At 36.9% G+C, this 13,185-nt stretch overlaps 1 protein-coding gene across 6 annotated transcripts in view; it reads right to left on the minus strand.

Annotated features, from left to right (window-relative positions):
- REPS1 (RALBP1 associated Eps domain containing 1) overlaps positions 1-13,185 on the minus strand; it is an 80,258-nt gene that overhangs the window by 37,569 nt on the left and 29,504 nt on the right. For 5 of the 6 annotated variants that reach the window (XM_081250686.1, XM_081250684.1, XM_081250683.1 and 2 more), the window contains exons 2-6: positions 3,479-3,602; positions 1,653-1,849; positions 1,367-1,520; positions 686-810; positions 15-177 (exon numbers count right to left, since the gene is read on the minus strand). In XM_081250686.1, coding sequence (XP_081106812.1) covers positions 15-177; positions 686-810; positions 1,367-1,520; positions 1,653-1,849; positions 3,479-3,602 — 763 coding nt within the window. The remainder of the gene's footprint in view (positions 1-14; positions 178-685; positions 811-1,366; positions 1,521-1,652; positions 1,850-3,478; positions 3,603-13,185) is intronic. The other variant, XM_081250685.1, reaches the window with a different exon arrangement.

The raw sequence follows: 13,185 nt of genomic DNA on the forward strand, positions 1-13,185 counted from the left end.
TTTTAACAACTCACCTGGAATAAATCCGTTTAGATCAGGCTGAATGGTTTTAAATTGATTTACATAATACTGTCTTTGTTCATCTGTTATTTTCCAGGGATCGTCATAACTACTGGATTGCCTACGAATTTCATTGGCAGTTGTAGCTGATGCTACAGTTCGTACTGTTGTCTGGTCCTGTAATGAAACATTTTTTCCTCAGTACAGCATCTATCTATATGATTACATGGACCAAGATCGCTAGGTTACTTATCTTTGAAAGTAAAACTTATTTTTTGTGGATGTTTAAAAAATAAGAAGTCTTCAGAAACTCATCAGCAAACCACATATTTGCTATATAGATTATTAAACGTTTTTGCACAATGATTATATAAATGTGTAGAACGACAGCAATATGTAAGCAACAGAAAGTTATGTAAAATGTGCTAAGAAAGCCAAGCAAATATATTCCTAGATGCAGAAACCTTTCAAAACTTCACTATGGAATCAGCAAGAAAATCAGCCAAAACTTTCAGTGAAACATTCCAATGAAAACAGACTTGAAGAAAACGCACAGAGTTCTGTTTTTTTTGTAAAAGAGTGAACTTACATTTATAAAATTTGCAACAGCAAAATATGAAAACAATGACTGCAGCAATACTCTGAATGAAGCAAATAAAAATGCAATACCAATAAAATGTCACACCTGGACAGAAGCAGGATGCATGGTTAAAAGAGTACTGGTTGGTGGAGTATCTGCAAAACTGACCCAATTTTCTTGAGGTGGAGGTGGAGAATGCCCTGACCATACTGCATCACCAGCAGAAGAACCTAAAAGCAGAATGGGTAAACATGCTGACTCATTTTTGGAGAAAAAAATAAAGTTACAAGGTTTTTAATGATAACAAATCACCACACACATATAAAAGTTTTCTTTTAAATGCTAACTTTGAAGAAATGTTAACAATTTCCAAAATGGAATCTTTTCTGTCAATTTAAAATTATATCTCATTTGGTATAACCAATTTATTGCTGTAATAAGCAATATAGCAGCAGAATCATTTTTACAACAAAGCGTACATCCCTTCACTAATATAATCTATACTTAGGAATATATCCCTAGGAATATTTATTTATTCATTTTACCCTTCAGAGAATCTGATCCCAGTAAACTTTTGTCTAAGCATCACAGATATAAATAAATGCAATTACCACTCTTCAAAGTGATATATCTACTTAGAAACTTTCACAGTTGGCTTTTGCTTCTCTTTAAGGCATTTAACATATAATTAAAAATTGACTTGGAGGCAACTCTTAAAGGAACATTATCAAGCCTTCTTCAATTTACAACCCTTAATAAATGTTACTTTAAAAAATTTCTAAATACCTGATTGTGCTTCACCAAAGGGAGACCAAAATGGCCCAGGTCCTGCAAGAGGCCTCTCACTGTTTCCTCCACTGGGATGGCGGCTGTGCTTCCTCCATGTGTGTGGAGAAGTTGGTGGAGACTGCTGTGGCGAAACTACTGGGGATACAGGTTCCTAGAAAGAACATCATTACTTTAAAATTTAAATTTTAAGGTAACATTTTCATTACTAAGGCACTCAATAAATGTTTCAGTGTAAGCATCAGCACAGGACATCAACTGGTAGCATTTACACGCAAGTGCTTACCTGCTGATCTGCAGATGTACGAGGCTGGACAGTATCATGGCTTGTGGATCCCTTTTTCACTTGCCCCCTGCCCGGTGGTGGGGGAATTACACCAGAATAAGACCCTTGATTTTCAGAGTCTGAAGAATATGAAGCTGCATGACGAGATTCCTGTTCATTCTTTGAAGCAACAAATCTTGGCAGAGGAAGGTCCTTTACTGTTAACCACAAAAATAATTATTACTTCAAAATAAAAAACGGTATACATACGAAAAACTGAAATAAGAGATGAATTTGACATTAGAAAGAATTTTTGCAAAAACTGATACAGAAACAACAGACACAAAATGTTTATCTCTACAAAATTCAGATCATCTCCCTTAGATTGTTTAGGGAAACTCTAACCTAGAAAGAAGTAGTAACACCAAACTGTCCTTAAGGAGTTAAGCTGTATTAAATGTTCATTGCATGTCTGGCCCTATGCTTGTACTTTATATCTATCTCGTCTCATAACCATATCAACCCCATTTTACAGAGAAAGAAACTGAGACTCCAAGATACCAAGGTCATTGACAGTTAGGATTTGCACCCAGGTGAGTCAGACCCCGAAGCCTAGGCTGTTTCTACTCACACTGGTTCCCTAAAGGAAGATGTTGGAGCTCTAAGCAAAATAAGAATATGTCACTAAGTTTGAGACTAGATTAATCTAGACATTTTCATTGCAGAAATTCCTGAAAACATCTTACTGTTCACCTACCAAGGACACAGAACAAGGCGTTAGTTATACCCACCCACTTTAGTCTAGCTTATGACACTCCTACAGGCAAATATTCTACATTCAATTTTAAATAGAGAAGAGGATAAAAGACTGAGAATTTCTCTGCACACTTTTAGACTAGAACAATACAGCAGCAGAACCATTTTTAGAGGAAAGTGTACTTCCTTCCACCATGATTATCAGAATTTCTCTTTAGAATCTCCACATTAAGAAGGGAAAACATGGTTTATTCAGCATTTATGTAAAGGAATTCAAAATTACCTGAAAAGAATGTAAACTCTCAACTCTAGAACAATGATACGTGGCAAACCAGAGCTCCACAATGAAAACCTCTGGATGACTAATAAACTGAGCTGGTACTTAAAACTATGTTATAAAAATTCTAATTCTAATTCTAAAACCTCAAGTTTTCTCTTGCCCGCCTTTCCTATGAAAACCAAAGAACTCTGCATTTAAGTGCCTACCTTTATAGAATTTCCATCTACTTAGGCATCAATGAGCCTCCAAGTAACAGAAAAACAAATTATCCTAGGTGACATTTGTAAGGTGGTTAGATGCTTGTATTTGGGTTTTAGTCTGCCAATATTTTTAATACTGTGTCTGTCAATCAAAGTTTTGGGTAACTAATACTTTCTAATTTCAAATGGAGCTTTCATGGCTTTTCCAAACAGGAAAACACAAAGTATAATGTTGTTTTATACTTAGTTAGTAGAAAAGAATATAAGGAAAGCATATATGAAGATGGGCACTATAATTCATCATTTCCCTTGATAAAATGATTCATCTAAATTCTGAGCAATTTTTAGTAAATTAATTTTTAAAAATCACCATTTTAACAGTTTTTATATTACCATCAAATATGTATGAAGTACATATATGCCATAACAGAGTTAAGACAGACATATTTTTCTAATATTAACAAATGAAAAGAGCATGGTAGTAAAAGACATGACACTAACTCAACGTCACAAACGCCACTGAAACATCAGAAAGACTCAACAGTTCTGACTTTACTTCATTTGTGATTAGAAGTTCATTTTCATTTCAGTTACTAATATTCCATATTTACCTGTATTTATACTTTCCACTCTTAAAGGGAAGCCAGACTGGGCAACAGCTACAAGTTTCAAAGCAATATAGAACTGACTTCTTCCAAAATAACCAAGTCTAGTTGCACCACAAAGCTCCATAATCTATAAAAGAACACAATGTTAACATTAAGAATTATGACAATAATTCTCCACATAAGCAGCTATCTAACTTCTGTTTATAACTTCTCCAAAACACACAGCTGACATATGGTATATTACTCTCAACTGACAACCAACTTCCTCAAGTTTCAGGTTTAAATGTTTGAAAATAAAAAGGCACTGACCTTGCAATAAGAGGGTTATCATTGTATTAAAATTCATGTGATAAGCAACTACATTTTATTAAGAATCTTATCTTTTAGAAACAAATGTACCATCTACTCTTCTTCATAAACACTGTGCATACAATAGGGTCAAAAGTTTCTGCAACTAATAGATTATTAAGCAGCCATTTAAAGAAAGTCATAAAATGACATAGTAAGTGGGAAAAGGCAGGATGCATAATTTTAACTACATAAACACAACTTTTAAAACAACCAGATATATAAAAATTCTGCCAACAAATTTGTTAGGTGAGATTAACAATATGATTTTTTTCCCCCTCTTATTTTCCAGATTATATTTAATGTGGTTATACTACTTTTCTTTAAAACAACCATTTTTGTTTGTTTGTTTGTTTTAAAGCATGAAGGCTTTCAAGGATCATTCTAATCACTCAACAAGTATTTCTCGACTGGCTACTACAAGTATCAGGCTAGAAAAGAGAATTTTAAGTTACAAGATTAAATTATAATCCCCAAAGCTGGAGTAACATCTACTATACAGACATCATAAAGTAATCTTAAAACAAGCACTAAATATCCTTGTCTCAGCTTCTCAAAAAACTCAACTTCTTGTACAAAGGGAACATATTTTGTCTATTTTCTTTTCCCCAAAACACTCAAAGGAAGATTAAGGTACCTGAGATGCTGTGGTACTAAATCAGAAGTATTTACTAGAATTGCAAAAAAGTACCTATCAATGGTTCAGCAACATATCACAATAACAATAACCATCTGTTCACTTGCACAAGGAAAAAAGACAGTCATTTTTGCTATGAACAATCAGCACAGGAGGAAGTTGCTGTTCTGCCACTAAGGGGCATCACTTCTGTGTAAATTTTAAAGGGCAAGGAGGATAAAGGGGCAGGTTTACATTAAGGGAACTAGGAGGAAAAGGAGGGCGAGAGTTAAGAATAGAAGAGCACACAGCCCTGCAGGCTATGCAGGCACTGTGTTATGATTACTGTGCCCACTTGGAACCCCTTAAGGGATCATTTCATATCTTGGATTACTTTGGCTTATAAACCAAAGTGTCTAAAATATTCCAGGTAAATGCTAGATAAATAACGGGAAGACCTAAAAGGAGATCACCCGTGGTTTCTTTAGCCTCGTTACATCCATTTCAGGTGCCTGTGGGACTTTCGGGGGAGTTACCCGGGGAACAGTTGGCAACACAGAGGCAGTGTTCAGAAGGGAGCACGTTGAGGAGATATGCTCCACGGATGGGAAGCAGACAGGAGGTGATGCCCGAAGCTGGGGGAGTAAATGAGACTGCCAGCAAGCCCAGAGCAGTGAAAGGAAACCTAACAGGCAGGTATAAAAAGGACCCTATGAAAGAGATAGTGGGAAAAAGTACCAGCAGGAAGTGGGAAACCAAGGGTGGGAAGAGGCTCTGGAAGGTGGGAGCAAGCCTTAAAAGAAACAATCATTGCACAAACAGGTTTAGGTACAGGGTGTTCAAGATGAAAACCAACCTGAACTCACCACAAGAAATTAATTATGGAATAGCCATATAAAGAGAAAAATACGTAGCCTTTAAAACTCACTTATAGCATTAATGTTATGAAAACAAAAAGCAGAACACAAAGCAGTGTATACATAAGCATAACCTAATTCTATTATGATATGTACATATAAGAGGTAGTGAATACGCCAGCGTTTATTTCTGGGTGCTGAGATTAAGGGATATTTCTATGTTTTCTTTACATGAGACTGTATTTACTACCCAAAATATATAATATCATTTAATCAGAAAAATGATAAATATTGGTAACTTCTAAAAAGGAGAAATAGTGGGATCCAATTAAAAAAGGGGGGGAAATGTACTGTATGTTTTGCAATTAGGTTTTTGCTGCTCGAGCCGTTATCGAGATGCAGTAGGGTAAAATCTAGTTTGCAATGGGTTAAGGAATAAACAGGAGGAATTTAAGTAGAAAGACAGGTACAAAACAGGTTAAGATACTTGGCTTTGAAAGAAAGTAAGTTTACAAGGGTAATTTTGCTTCTCTTAAGTCTCTGAGCTGGTCAGCAGAACAGGCACTAGAAATAAGGTCTTTTGATTCCAAACCCAAAGCTCTTCCCAGGACGTGGGGTGGAAATGGGGTGTGATGTGTAGAAGAGAAAGGAGAAATACTATCTTTCTGTTGTATCAGACATAATAAAATCTTAAGAGCCTGTATGCCAAGCTGCCACCTCAGGACTCGGGAAAGATGTTCTGAAAGAGGAGATAAAAGGAATCAAAGGCAATATCTGCAATTATTCCTCTACAACTGATCCTGGCTGCATCACCTAAAAAACTCACTTTGCGGCCCAAGTCAGGCATGTGTGTCACTGTGTCTCTCCCCAAGCTACCCCTACTGCAGAGGCCATAAGCCCACGAACACAGGAGAGAAGGAAAGGAGCTATGACATACAAATTTACAAAAATAACTCCTGATGAAGTATTCTAAAGAAGCCTATCAAGAAGAAAATAGACTGAATTACCAATAAGTCTAAATTACCATCACACTCTTGTGAATTAGACAAAATTCGTCTCTAAAGAAATGCTTGGAATAAATTCCTAGAAGGAGACCTGCTAAACCAAACTATACATATGTTTAAAAATTAGCTATAGCCAATTGCCTTTCAAAAAGGTTACCAAAATTTATTCTCTCACTGTCAGTATGAGAGTGTTTCTCATCTTTTTCACCAGTAACTTATTTATTTCTGACCCCCTGTGTGACACAGTTCTACATAGAACCTGGACCTGTAACATTCTTCTTTAATTACTTTAGCCTTATAATATTTAAATACCTGATAGGGTTAGCCCAGCCTTCACATTTTGTTCTTTAGAATTTTCTTTGCTATTCTCACATTACTTAATCTTTCAAATAATCTTTAGAATCATTTATTGAAATAAGCTGAGACTTTAATTGGGACGGCAATTCATGTACAGTCTGGTTCCTAACTTTAACAAGACCACTTCAGTGTTTTATCATTAAGGGCTAACACTCTGCAACACCTTTGTTAAGAAACTATTCAGCTAGTTCCACTATTCTAATAGTTTTGTTTGGGGCTTTATATTTTTAAAAAACACAGATAGATGTTAGTTTTACTGTGTGCACTTGGGGGCAGAAAACTAAAAGATGATCATTTTTCCCTCTGGTCTTATTAATAGAGTTCCTAACATCAAACCATCCTTTGATCCCTGAAATGAATTCCATTTAGTCGGTGCATTACTTTCTCAAATAATATTTATCTAAAATTTTAACCATAATCTTAAAATGATTAAGCTTTTTTAAAAAAGCTATACCTGAAAGGTTTGGAACTGGTGTTACATTGGCTTTGTAAACACAACTAGCAAGCTTTACTTTTTTCCTGCTTTAAATAGATTGGGAATTTCATGATCCTTAAAGATTTGGAAGAAAATTCACCTATGACACTGGGTAGGCAATATCTCTGATATATTTCTCTGTTTCTTCCAAGTTATTTGGAATAAACTAGGTTTTCTATCTATAAAATATCTGATAATTTCCTAGAAAACTATTTATTGCCTCTAAATTTTGAAATTTATTATTAGTTCAGCATTATTCAAAGTATCCTCACTCTTTTAATTACCTCTTTACGGTAATTTTCCCTTATTCTAAATCATGCGTATTTGTGTGCAAGCTCACACAGTTGCCTGATCGTGAGAACTACTTAAAGCCCTTCTTAGGATACATATTCCCAGATCTCTTCCAATAGATTCTAACTCACCTAGGAAACCAGGCCAGTGAGTGGTTGCTGGTATACTACTGATAGCCACTACAACCGATTAAGCTTTATTTTCTTAACATTATAAAATTTATATGCTCATGGTAAAATAAATAAAATAGTACTTGGGACATAGAACTAAAAGTTCTTACAATACTCATCAAAAGTAACCATTATTTTATGTTTTTCCAATTTTTTCTACATATATACAAACATATGAGCACACATACTTCACACACACTTTTTATACATGTAGGGTCATACTATATGATTTTTTCCACATAATATTACTCAAAGGTCTTCTTATATCAGCATATATAGGTCCCTCTCATTTTTTTTTTAATTTATTTTTTTTATTTTTTGCGGTGGTACGCAGGCCCCTCACTGTTGTGGCCTCTCCCGTCGCGGAGCACAGGCTCCGGACACACAGGCTCAGCGGCCATAGCTCACGGGTCCAGCCACTCCGTGACATGTGGGATCTTCCCGGACTGGGGCACGAACCCATGTCCCCTGCATCAGCAGGCGGACTCTCAACCACTGCGCCACCAGGGAAGCCCCCTCTCATTTTTTTACACAGCATTCCATTGCCTGGATATTCCTATTACAAATTAATTAACCCCTTACTGATGAACATTTAGGATTTTCCAGCTTTCTATTACAAATAATGCCATAAACATTCATGTGTACGCATCTTTGTATACTTGTACAACTGTAGAACAAATTTCTAGAAATGGAATATGCTTTAAAATGTAACACAGTCAAGTACTATTAACTCTGAATGACTGTAACATCTTACTGACAGGCACAGAACCCTGGCTGCCTGTTCTGAGATGAGAGGGAGGAAGGGGGGTGGGGAGAGAGAGAGAGGTGTCAAAGTTTTCATTAATTTTATTGGATTCAAAAAGGAATACTAGCCTTAAATAGCATCAATTTCTTTTCTAAATGCTCTGTTTAATAATATTTACAAAAAAGCCACTAAATTCTAGGAAGGAAAGATAAACTAGATTGTAGTTCACTTTAATACCTATAGAGATTACTGTGGTTGGGAAATCATTCTGTATCATTTATACAGTATTTGAGCAAGTGATATAACTTTAATGTGCCTCAGTTTCCTCATATGTAAACTGGGGAAAAGAATATACTACTTCATATGTTGTTGTGGAGATTCAATGAGACTGTACTTAATAGAGCACTTACAACAGTGTCTGGGCCACAAATATCATTATTATCACTTTTTATTTACTACCTGATCATAATGTACTTTATTTAGTCAGGGACTTCAGTAACTAAATCATTCCTGAAAACCACATTTTCTTGAGAGCTGAGAACTAATGCCTTTAAGCACCAAAGTGGGTTCTATTATAACTTTTGATGAAAAGTCTTCTAAAAGATGGGATGTTCTCATGCCTTCACAAGTATTTTGAACTTCTGGTTTAAGACAATACACTGAGTACAGGAATTTACCTCCTCTCCTTTCAGGAGCCTTATTAAAATGATAATAAGGGAACAAATTAAAAATAAATAAGAGGGAAAGGGGAACAATGAACTGACAGGAAATTTAAGTAAATTTTAACAATTAGAAAGCAGATGGAGTCATGCCTAATGAAGTAGGGTAGAAGAAATCAGTGCCAAGAATATCCATGGAGAAGAATCAATTGGGCCTGCAAAATGCAGGGACTCACCCAGAAATGCTAGGTATGACTCGAGAGTGAGACTGGGACAGAGATGAAGCTCCCTATACCTACAGTTGCTCACAGAATATTAGCAACTAGACTCTACCCTCCAAGTGAAAACAAACGAAAAACTAAAAAATGAAATGTCAGGGAAGTACTAGGACAGCTGATGTAGATAGGAGTTGTTGCCCCCGAGAAAAGCTTCCGTTTCTAGCATTTAGCAACCCAACTAAGACCAGAGTCTGACCCACTCCTCCTACAGTGAGGCAGCCTTTTGAGGTGTTATGCCCAAGCACACAGAGCTCAGTTTTTCCACTGCCTCAAAGATCAACAAGCAACTGCAGAAAGCCTACAGTCTGGAAGAGAACTGCCAAATGTACAAATGGGAGAAAACAAACCAACCCTGAAAGACATAATTCGTGGAAGAAAGAGCACTGAAAAATATTCTAGTGAGTATCCTCTGACAGATTTAAGATAACACTGTCTCACTCACAAAACAAGAACAGAATACTATGAAAAAGGAATGATCAGCGAATAAGACGTATGGAAATACAGCCAGTCCCTTGGTATCCACAGGGGACTGGTTCCAGGACCTGTCAGGGATACCAAAATCCTAGGATGCTTCAAGTCCTTGTAGCTGCCCCTCTGAATCCACAACTCTGCATCTGTAGATGAGGAACCCACAGGTACCAAGGGCCGACTGTATATTTGTTGGAAAAAATCTGCATGTTACTAGACTTGCACAGTTCAAACCCATGTTGTTCAAGGGTTAACTGTATACAAAGTTCAGTAAAAATACTAGAAGATTAAAAATAAAATTTCTCCAGAAGTAGGAAGGGGAAAGCTGAATTAGAAAATATGAGAAAAGAAACAAAGATTAATCCAGATGGGCCACATTTTTATTAAAATGAGGTCTACAAATGACACACAGAAAGGAGAAGAGTGATAATGAAAGAACAAGAGATTTACCCCCAGAGCTAAAGGACAGAAGTTTTCAGACTGAGAGCGTCTGAGTGCTCAACACAATGGGTTAAAGAATTCCTAAACACATTATTACTGTGGAACTTTAGAACACCAAGGATAAAACAAAGATCCTAAGAGTAGCCAGAATAGGTGTAGGGGAGGGCGATAAGGAAGAGAGGTACGGATCACTTAAGAAAAAAACACTAACTGGACTGGAATCAGACTTCTCACTGATAACACTGAATATCAGAAAACAATAAAGCAACATTCTCAAAGTTCTAAGAAAAATTATTTACAACCTAGAATTCCGTATCCAAATTAGCATCGATGATGACAAGAATATGGGGCTTCCCAGGTGGCGCAGTGGTTGAGAGTCCGCCTGCCGATGCAGGGGACACGGGTTCGTGCCCCAGTCCGGGAAGACCCCACATGCCAAGGAGAGGCTAGGCCCGTGCCATGGCCGCTGAGCCTGTGCGTCCGGAGCCTGTGCTCCATAACGGGAGAGGCCATAACAGTGAGAGGCCCGCGTACCGCAAAAAAAAAAAAAAGATGATAACAAGAACAGACACTTTCATAGACGCAGAAATTTTAAAAAGTTTATCTCCTATGAACTCTTTCTTGGGAAAATGATGTTATTTAGCAAAATCTGGAGACAGAGCATCCAGGAAAAAGTAGATACACACCAAGAAAGCGGGGAAATAAAGTTGCAGGAAAACAGCTATGCAACTGGGCAAAGGAGCCACCAGTTCAGATAAACTGACAGAAGGGTCCAGGAGGAAAATTTCAGAAAAAGTAAAGGGGAAGGAATGGATATGAAGGCAAACAGTGCAAGGGAAAAAAAAAAGAAAGGCAGCTGAGAAAGTATCAGAATGTAATCACAGTACAATGCCTGGATCTGCAGTAAAATATTTATATCATCATAATGTAAATACTTTTTTACTTTGAATTTTTACACTCTACAGTCAATCTGAAGTCAAAACAGTAAACAATTAAGAATTATGGTTCTAGAACAGGGTGCAAATGTTATCAATATTAAATATGTACAAGTAGAGCTAACAAGTTGAGAGGGGGAAGGATAAGAAGGTGAAGGGAGAAAGGCATGGGCTTCTGGTTTCTGGTCTAGCTGAACAAACCTAAAAAATCAAGAACTCTTCTTAGATTTGTGAGAGAACAGAGGTCATACAGCAAATTGCTGCCCCCAAACTGGAGACCAACAGAAAGCAAATACAGAGAATCACAACTTACTGGAAGAGAAACCCATCAACATCAACTTCCTCAAAACCAGTGCCAAGGAAGGGAAGAATAACTGATGTAAGAATAACTGTAACTGATGAATTGGTGTAGGCTCAGTGTGTACAAGTCTGAGAGAGAAAAATACAGGGGCCCCTTGTCACAGAGGGGTAAACCTCCAGGAGAAACCTCTACCAGGTTCTCACAGAGAATATGGGAGAAAAACCCCTTTATGCTTCTGGCAGGGGGAGGGGAAAAGGAGCCATCTTGAAACCCACCAGAGCATTCTGGTCTTAACAAGGCCTGGCTTCAGGAGAAACTATTTAACCAGAGCCCAACCTGCCCAGTATTTATCAGAGCCTAACTAACCTGGGAGAAAGGAAATGACATTCTACCCATCTTGTCCCCCCTAAGGGGGGTAATGGGGATATGGGTGGGACGGAGAAGCAACTGTGAAGTTCACAGTCCAGAGGCAGAGGTTCACTGAAAGACTGAGACATAATCATAGGACTACAGAATACTTTGCCTCATCCCATACTTTACCACCACATTACTAAAGATGTATTTATGGTATCATTAACCCAGTACATCATGTCAGGCTATCAAGAAAAAAAATTACAAGACATACTAAAAGGCAAAAAAAAAAAAAAAAATCACACTTTGAAGAAACAAAGCAAGCATGAGAAACAAACTCAGATATGGCAGTGATGTTGCAATTATCAGGCCAGGAATTTAAAACAACTATGATTAATATGTGAAGGGCTCTAATGGATAAAGTAGACACCATACAAGAACAGAACAGGCAGTATAAGCAGAGAAATGGAAATCCTAAGAACCATCCCCCTCCAAAAAAAAGCTAGGTATCTAAAACACTATAAAACAAAGAATGCCTTTGATGGGCTTATTAGTAGACTGGACATGGCTGAGGAAATAATCTTCGAGCTTGAGGATCTCAGTAAGACCTCTAAAACTAAAAGAGGAAAAAACAGAACAGAATATTTGAAAACTGTGGGACAACTACAAAAGGTATGACATACATGTAATAAGAAGACAAGGAGAATAAAAAGAACAGAAGATTTACTTGAAACAATAATAACTAAAAGTTTCCCCCAAATTAATGCCAGAAACTGATCCAGCAAGCTAAGAGAACACAAAGTAGAATGAATGCCCAAAAAAGTACACCTAGTCCCTTTACAAAAATTAACTCAAAATGGATCACAGATCTAAATGTAAAGCATAAAATTATACAACTCCTGGAAGATAACATATGTATTTGGGGTCCTTAAGAAAAAGTGGGGTTTTTTTTCTTTCACCTAATGGAATAACACTATTAAGAGTTTTTGTTTTGTTCTGTTCTTAATGATTTGTGACTTTTTCCTTTTTGCCAAGGTAGCATTTTTGCTCTATCAGCAGTCTTTCTAGTCGTTGCCTTTCTACCTGTATGCCATGGCTTAGAAAAGGAATCAACCTTTTAATACTGTAGAAAACAAGAATAAATAGTTCTTTAATAATAACTCGAAGAGCTCTCCAATGAGCAAAATGTACACAGGCATCATTTTTTACTTCTGATACACAAAATATGGACATGTTGGGGAGAGGGCTAACATTTACTCAGTGCACACAGTGCTAAGCCCAGTGCTAAATACTCAAGGTGTTCCCATCTAATCCTAAAAATAATGGAGTAGAACTGGTAGTTTTATCATTTTACAGGAGAAGTAAGAGAATCAGACTGGCCAAGTAACTAAGGCCAGAGGGCTCAAAAAAGGGC

This window comes from Mesoplodon bidens (assembly GCF_964165515.1).
Source record: "Mesoplodon bidens genome assembly, chromosome: 12".
In the NCBI taxonomy this organism is placed as follows: domain Eukaryota; kingdom Metazoa; phylum Chordata; class Mammalia; order Artiodactyla; family Ziphiidae; genus Mesoplodon; species Mesoplodon bidens.